Consider the following 8,669-nt stretch of genomic DNA (forward strand, 5'->3'; position numbering starts at 1 on the left):
AGGTTGGACAGGGCTTGGAGCAACCTGGGCTAGTGGAAGGTGTCCCTGCCCAGGGCAGGAGGTTGGGACTGGATGATCTTTAAGGTCTATTCAAACCCCTTAACATTCTGTGATTATTTACAAGAGCCTGGAGTGCCAGGACAAGGGGGAGTGGCTTCCACTGACATAGAAGAGGTTTAGATTGGATACTGGGGAAGAAATTCCTCCCTGAGAGGGTGCTGAGGCACTGGCATAGGTTGCCCAGAGATGCTGTGGCTACTCCATCCCTGGGAGTGTTCCAGGCCAGGTTGGATGGGAATTGGAGCAACCTGGGCTAGTGGATGGTGTCCCTGCCCATGGCAGGGGGTAGAACTGCTTGAGCTTTAAGGTCTATTCCAACCCAAACCATTCCATGATTCATTCTTCAAGGCCAGGTTGGATAAAGCCTTGAGCAACCTGGTCTGCTGCGAGGTGTCCCTGCCCAGGGCAGGGGGTGAGAGTAGATGATATCTAAGGTCCATTCCAGTCCCTTAACATGTTACGAATCTATGGTTGTTTATCTCCATATTATTGATCCCAATCCTTTGCCCTGACAGTGTGAATGTCAATCATTACCGTCCCAGACTGAAGCCTTCCTGCCTGCTCTGCTGGGAGATGTTCCCACACAGCGTCAACAATTATTTCTCTCTTGTTTTCCTAGGAAAGAGAGCGTGAACGGGAGAGGGAACGTGAGAGCAGACAGCGGGAGAGGGAGCGGGAGAGGGAGCGTGAGCGGGAGCGTGAGCGGCGCCAGCGGGAGCGTGAGCGGGAACGGGAGCGAGACAAGGAGCGCCAGCGGCGGAAGGAGGAGTGGGAACGTGAGCGGGAGCGAGTGAAGAGGGATGAGAAGGACCGGCAGCACAGGGACCGCGACAGGGACCGTGACCGCGACAGGGACAGGGACAAGGATAAGGACAAGTCAAAGCCTCGGTCGCCGCTGCTGCCCGGGTAAGTGTTCCTGGGGTTCGGAACTGGCCTTGGAGGTGATGCTGTAGCTGTGGATCAGGATGCTCACACTGATCAGAGTGGAGATCCCACTGTTTGGCATGTTGTTGACAGAGAGGCTGGATGGCCCATCTGGTCCAACACCATCCCTGCAGGTGTTTAAGAGGTGTCTGGATCTGGTGCTGGAATATATGTTTAGGGGTTACCGCAGTGACCGGTTAAGGTTTGGACTTGATGATACAGAGGTCTCCTCTGACCTTGATGATTCTGATTCCCATCTCCTGGGTTCCTCATCCTGAGGCCATCAGCAGCGCAAAATGGGAGCCAGAAACCATATCTGGAAAGAGTATCCTCTTGTCGTGCTCTGAGGAATGAGTGATGCTTTAGAGTGAGTGCCAAGGAGGCAGAAAACCTGTCCAAGCAGCTGAGGAGCCCTTGGGCAAAGCTGTCAGCACCAGCTGCAGATCCAGGGTTTAGGGGTTACAGCAGTGACAGGTTAAGGGTTGGACTTCATGGTCTTGGAGGTCTCTTCCAGTTTATCTCCAGATTTTTCCTGTGAGGGTGGTGAGACACTGGCACAGGTTGCCCAGGGAGGTTGTGGATGCTCCAGCTCTGGCAGTGTTCAAAGGCATGTTGGAAAAAGCCTTGAGCAACCTGCTCTGGTAGGAGGTGTTTGTTCTATGATTCTATGACCCACTGTGTAGTCCCTTCCAACTTAACTGATTCAGTGATTCTGTAACTCCTGGTGGTTGTAACTCATGAGGAAAGTAGTAGTTGCATGAGCCTTTTGGCCACTAAGTGGAGCTAAAACATCGGTGAGAACCATGTGCATAACCTATGATGTTTATCTCCTAACTTTATGTCCTCTGACTATGGAGATGTTCAGCTTTCCCCTCGAGGCTGAAGGAGATCTTGGGAGGTCGAGGACGTCCTGCAGATGGTGGTGACTCCCTTTTGAGGCCTTCACAAATGTCCTGTGACAAGATGCAGGGCTGGTTTTTGGAGTTTGTGGATAGCAGAAATATCTGGAGATTTAAGTTCAAGTCCAAAAAGACAAGGTTAAAGGAATTGTATGCCTTGAAGTGAGTCTGTGCTCAGTGGAATTGCAGTTTGCAGTCAAGTTTGTTGTCTCTGACTGCCCAGTTTTGTGGAAATTCCTGGTTCTGACCTGTGTGGAAGAGCACATGGAACCAGTCAGACTTAAAGTCCAGGAATGTGATTCCTATTTTATTTCTCTGTCAATTTAAGTACCTGTGTATGTTGAATATTTATTTGTAAAGCACTTTGTAAATATCCCAACTGAATGTGGAACCTTTCTAACGGAAATTCTAATGTCACAACAACTTTTGGTTCAGAATCATGGAAAAGTATCAAATTGCTTGCTGAAGAACATCTTGGATGGGGCATGGAGCAACCTGGAAGGTGCCCCTGCCCATGTCTGGGGGTGGAATGAGATGACCTTTAAGGTTCATCCCAATCCAAATTGTTCTGTGATCTCCAGGAAAACTCGTTGGCAGTGGCAGTGTCTTGGAAGAGTGGGAGATGGAGTCTTCCAGCAGTGTGTGGTGGAACATGTGGGCATGTGTTGGGACAGATGTGCAGGGAGGCTGTTCTCCAAGACATACTGGAGCTTGTCCTTCTGCCTGTTGTTCCTTGAGCACTGAAGGAAGGTGTGAAACATGATGAGCATGAGGAAGAGTTTGTGTGAGTGAAGAATGAGGCCAAGAATGCCAGGAATGAGGTCCCAATGGAATTGGGTGATTTCAGGACTTAGTTGTGAATCTGACCTGGAATTTTTAGTTGCTGTTCCAAGAGGAATTTCTGACACTGACCCTCTTTCCCAAGAGGAAGTCACACTTCCAGAACAGTTTGAAGGTCTCTGGTGCAGCCACAGTGCCAGAGCAGTTATAGTACATTTAATCACATGCTGCATTTAATTACAATCTTCACTTACAACCATCATTTGTGCATCTTAATTACCACATTGACTGTTGCTTTGTGCTCTCCTTGGGTCAGGGATGGGACAGGAGATCTGTCCAGAACCATGTGATGAAGATGATGTCAATGAAAGTGACATCAGCTAATTGGCAGCTCAAGGCTGTGAGTCACTAACAGTCACCGTGCCTCGGGTCACTGCGCCCAAGGCTGAGCCTGCTGGTGGCTCCTTCCCTTGCCCCATGACCTCAGGAGTGTCAGGGCTTCGGGTGTTAGTGCTGCCCAAGAGGTGCTGAGTAGGAGCAGTGGCTGTGCTCACCAATCCCTGATCCAGCTCACTCCTTAAAACCATCAGTGTGAGCCCAGAGATGGCATTTACAGCATTCATGATGTGCTTTGTGTTCCCTCCTTCCCTCTGTGACCCAAGGGAGCAGTGGATGTCTCTTGGATGTCCAAAATAGATTCCTTAAGATGAGCCTTGGTAAATAAAAATAGTTTTTGATACACCTCTTTGCTTTAAGTCTGCTGTGAAGAGGGACTTTTCCAAGGGCATGGAGTGCCAGGACAAGGAGGAGTAGCCTTTAGATGAAGGAGAGCAGGATGAGATGGGATGCTGGGAAGGAATTCTTCCCTGGAAGTGTTCCAGGCCAGGTTGGACAGGGCTTGGAGCAACCTGGACAAATAGAAGGTGTCCCTGCCTGTGGCAGGGGGTGAAACTAGATGGTCTTTCCTATCCCTTCCAGCCCAAACCATTCTGGGATTCTGCTCGTCCTAGAAGCAGATCATAGGGAATCTCCTGTTGGAAGTGCACTCGGTAAGGCAAACATTGGTGACTCTAGAGCCAGGCAGAGGGACAGCAAGCAGGGACTGCTTCTGGCTTTGTGTAGGGCTTTAAGAGCTGCTGGCAAGAAGCTCTTGGAATTCTGCTAAATGAGAATTTAGTACTGAGCTTTAAAATTTCCCAAAAAATCTTTGGCTAATACCTAAACACAGTATCCGCTCTCAGAGGAGAGTGGAGTTAATGGGACTATTTATCAGTAACCCCCAAACTGTGTTGTTGAAGGCAGCTCTCTAAGTTCTCATAATCCTAGAATCATAGAATGGTTTAGGTTGAAGGACCTTAAAGCCCATCCCATTCTACCCCCTGCATTGAGGCTTCAGTTCCCATGGTTGACATCCATGTCAACATGACCAACTCCTACAGCACTGCAGGTGTGTGGATGTGTGTGGAGAAGAGAAACCTGCAGAAAGAAACTAGTGTAGAAAAAGCTTTTTACACAAGTGAAAGCCTAATCCAAACTTCTCCCTTGGAGAAGACATCCCTCATCTAGCACTTTGTGCTTCCATCATGCTCACGGTGTCATTTGGCTCTGGGCAGTGCCATACTGTCCCATGTAAGCTTTCTGACAGGTTCCCGACTTCCTCCTGGCAGTGCAGTGGTTTGAGCTGTCTCACCTTTCCTCCACATTCCTCTGTGCTCTGATCCAGAGGGACAGGTTTGGCACCTTGGGATGAAACAGCTCCTGAGTTTGTTTAGTGTGTAAAACCCCTGTGATTGCTCTGTGCTTCCTGGGCAGCAGCACACATAGCAGTGCCACAGCACTCACCTCTGTGGCTATTTATAGGCTCTGGGCTTTCCCTAATTGCTAGATCCCAGCTATTGGCAGGTCCAACCATTCCAGGAGGCACGTGGTACCAGGGGCTGGCTCCAGCCAACGCTGCCCGTTAGCATTCCAGCTGCTTCCAGAGCCCACGTGGCCCTTCTCCTCGTTCATCCATGGGCTGGGGAGGCTGCAAAGCTGCTCCACAGAGCTTGGAAAACTACTTCAGAAGTTGGAAAATTACTCTAGAGCTTGGAAAACTACTTCATAGAAGTTGTGTAAGCACAAGGAGCTTTGCCACAGTCAGAGCTGAGGGTGGCAGTAATTACAGGTGGATGTTGGTTGGTCCATTGGTGTAGGAGCTCCCTCAGGTAGAAGTTGGAGGAAGGAACAAACCATGACATAGAGAATGGAAGGAATGAAAGGAAACTCAAAGAGCAAAGAGCCAGGAATATGAGAAAAAAATTCCCTTTCCATTCCTTTGAAAGAAGGAAGGTTTAAGTCTAACAGGGAGAAGCTGGAGGACTCCCCAAACAACAGCACTGGTTGGTGCAGATAGGAGAATTGGAATTGAGCTCAGTGACAAGTGTTTCTCCTTGATCCTTTGGAAAGAAGAGGCTGCAGAGTTTGGGCTCCAGTGAGATTGTCACATGTGGGTTGGCCTTTTTTTGAAGGAATTCAAAGAATTCCATAACCTGAAGAAGCTGACAAGGAAGATGGAGAGAGACATATTTACAAGGGGCTGGAGGGACAGGACAATGGGAAAGGTTCAGACTAAAAAAGATGTTTAGACTGGATATTGGGAAGACATTCTTCCCTGTGAGGGTGCTGAGGCACTGGCACAGGTTGCCCAGAGAAGCTGTAGCTGCTCCATCCCTGGAAGTGTTCCAGGCCAGGATGGATGGGACCTGGAGCAGCCTGGGCTAGGGAAAGGTGTCCCTGAGTATGGTGGGAGGTAGAATGGGATGAGCTTTAAGCTCCTTCCAATCCAAACCATTCCATGATTTTATGAATGTGCAATTGCTGCTTTATGCTTTGGGTTGTTTTTTCCCCAAGCTCAAGATGAAGACTCCAAGAAGTTTATAATCTGAGGTTGCAGTGCAAGAAAACTGTTCCTTCTCCTCCTACTACTTCTCCTTCTCCTCCTCCCTCCTCAGGCACCGAACACCTAAACCAGCTGGGACACTTTATGATGCATTAGAGGGATAACTTGGCTGTTTTTCCTTCTGTTCCCCATCTTCAGAAGGAGTTCAGGTGCCCCAGGCTGTGCCTGATTTTTGCTGAGTCCAAAATTTCTTCTCTATATCTCGGCCTTACCACTGTAGCTCCATGTTATGCAAAGCCTCTCAGGGATAAAGTGGCATGAAATATGTTATCTGAAGAAACTTTGAGCAGTGCAAGATGTTCTTACCCTTAGCTGGGAGCAAAGGCTTTGCAGAGAGAAATCATTTGCTTTAATCCTTCTCTTGTTGCCATAGGCCTTTATCCCACTGTCTTCCAGGTGGATATGATTGTTTCAGGAGCACATGAAGCAACACAGTGTCATGGGACCTGTTGGCAATTGTGTTCCCGAAGCACTGAGGGACACTGAGTTTGTTCCTGTGGAGAATTGGATCTCTTCTCTCTGGTGGCAGTGACAGGACCCCAAGGAACAGTAGGAGCTGTGTCAGGGAAGGTTTAGGTTGGATATCAGGACTAGGTTCTTCACCCAGAGGTATTTGGGCACCAGAACAGCTCCCAGGGCAGTGGTCACAGCCCCAAGGCTGACAGAGCTCAAGGAGTGTTTGGACAATGCTCTCAGGCACAGGGTGGGATTGTTTGGGTGTCTTGTGCACAGCAGGAGTTGGACTTGATCCTTGTGGATCCTTTCAGCTCAGGATATTCCATGAGTCTATGAGCTAGACCCATGGGCAAAGGCAGCCAGATTGGTATCACAGCCCCCATGGCTGGTTGGTTGTCAGCCAAGCGAGGAGGAAGAGCAGGAAGCAATTCCATGCTGCAGATCTGTGAGATGGGCATTGCTTTCTTTCCCACCTGGATTTCCTCTACAGAGGGCCCTGGTGAGGAGCAGCACAGCAAAATGAACCTTCACTTGAGACATTGTCATCTCTAGTTCTCAAAGTTTGTCTTCATGTCTGACGTAAAAGCAGTTCCCACACAGACAAGACTAGCCTCAAACTGCACCAGAACAGGTTCAGGTTGGACATCAGGAGGAATTTCTATGTGGAAAGGGCTGTCAGGCATTGGAATGTCCTGTTCAGGGAGGTGGTGGAGTCACCATCCATGGAGGGTGTCCAAGGAATGATTGGATGTGGCAGTCAGTGCTCCGGTCTAGTTGACAAGGTGGTAATGGGTCACAGGTTGGACTTGATGATCTCAGAGGTCTGTGATTCTCCAAGTTTGCTCAAGGCCCATGATACAGACCCCAAAGTCTGAGGAACACCAGCACCAGGGAGGACAAGGATGAGGAGGAGTCTGTTGTCCTTGGAGATGTTTCTAGGAGGTGCCAGGAAGGAACAGTGTCCCAATGAACCATCCTGTAATTATTGCCCACACAGCACCTTTAGGAAGGAAGTTTCTTTCAGCCAAACTCAATCCTATTAATGGAGAGCACTTAGGCAGCCATTAAAACCAAAAATAACCCAAGAGTGAGGACAATGAAAGCTGAAAGCAAAGTTAGACAGGGCAAGCCATAAATCCTTGTTGAACCCTTATGAAAAGGAGTGCTGAGCTCCTTCCCAGCTCCTGTGGAGGTGCTACCTCAACTGCAGCCCCTGGGAGAGAGGGAAGGTTCTGTATTCTGTGGCCACACTCACCTTGGGTTTTTTCTCCAAGCTGGTTCAAGCTGACTTTGTTGATCTCTGGGCTGAGAACATGAATGAGGAGGATAACCCAGACCTGGAAGTCAATGAGTGCAGCTTATCCAGGGCCTGCAAGGCAAGAAGTGTTGGAATGAGGTTGATTAGATAAAGGAGTGGCAAAAAGAAGGGAATGCAAGTGGAGTTATGCATATCACAAACCAACTGAACCTGGGTTTTTTGGGGAGAATCTGTAATTCTGAGTGTTCTTGGGTCATTGTTGTCTTTCCCAACAGCTTCTGGTGGTGTCTCCATGCTTCCAGCTGGATCTGCTCCCTACTTTTGGGGCAGAGAGGTTCTGAATGAAAGCAGCTGTTGCTCAAATAGATGTGGGTGTTTGGGGAGCTTAGTGATAGCATCTCGTCCTGTTGCACAAAGGTGGTAGGGCGGTGCATTTTGTCTTCCCTTAGTTTTCCCTCTGGAAATGCCTTCTGTTTCTTAAAAGGAATCCTTCATTTATTCCCATTTGCCCTGGCACAGGAGGAAGAGCAGGTAGGACAGACAACTGTGTGCTCCTCCTGGGTTAGAGCTGGGCATTTGGAAGACCCTGGAGAGCTCTGAATTAGACTTGTATCCATGAAAAGTTACTGAGTGGGTAAACAGCCTCCAAGAGGAGGGATGGATGTGCTCTCCAGGTGCCTGCACCTTTCCTGGGTGGCTTCTTGGAGTGCAGTGAGTCAAGAGAAGCAAATGGCCATTGGGTTTCCCAGGTTTATCTGCTCCAGCTGGAACTGGACCACTGCTCCTGCACACTCCAGATGTGCCATGCAGCACTGCTCCGAGGAGGAATTCCCTTCTCACATACAGAACATACCCTGCACCAAGGTTCTTCAGACTCACAGTCCAGAGCTCTGCATGGAAACCCTGTGGTGAACATGTTAATAACTTGTTTACATCCCCATTTTTTTTGTGGTGCAGCTTCCAGCTGGAGCCATGGAACCTGGTTAGACAGCTTTGCTTTCATTTCTGCTCCCACTTTGTGAAGTTGGTGATAAGAACAGCTCTGCCATGGAGCCAGGCTGGGAGAGCTGGGGGTGTTCAGCCTGAAGGAGAGAAGGCTTCAGGGAGACCTTAGAGCCCCTTCCAATGCCTAAAAGGACTCCAAAAGAGCTGGAAAAGGCCTTTGGACAAGGGATGGAGTGGCAGGACAAGGAGGGAATGCTTCATGATGACAGAGTGGGATAGATGGGATATTGGGAAGGAATTCCTGGCTGTGAGGGTGGTGAGGCACTAGTATAAGTTGTCCAGAGCAGCTGTGGCTGCTCCATCCCTGGAAGTGTTCCAGGCCAGGTTGGATGGGCCTTGGAGCAAC

General features: G+C 49.2%; 1 protein-coding gene across 1 annotated transcript in view; it reads left to right on the forward strand.

The window, feature by feature from the left end:
* The window catches only part of ZC3H18 (zinc finger CCCH-type containing 18), a 45,579-nt gene that overhangs the window by 13,547 nt on the left and 23,363 nt on the right, over positions 1 to 8,669 (forward strand). The window contains exon 7 of the mRNA XM_009073356.1: positions 680 to 966. Coding sequence (XP_009071604.1) covers positions 680 to 966 — 287 coding nt within the window. The remainder of the gene's footprint in view (positions 1 to 679; positions 967 to 8,669) is intronic.

The sequence above is a fragment of the Acanthisitta chloris genome, unplaced genomic scaffold, assembly GCF_000695815.1.
Source record: "Acanthisitta chloris isolate BGI_N310 unplaced genomic scaffold, ASM69581v1 scaffold834, whole genome shotgun sequence".
NCBI lineage: Eukaryota > Metazoa > Chordata > Aves > Passeriformes > Acanthisittidae > Acanthisitta > Acanthisitta chloris.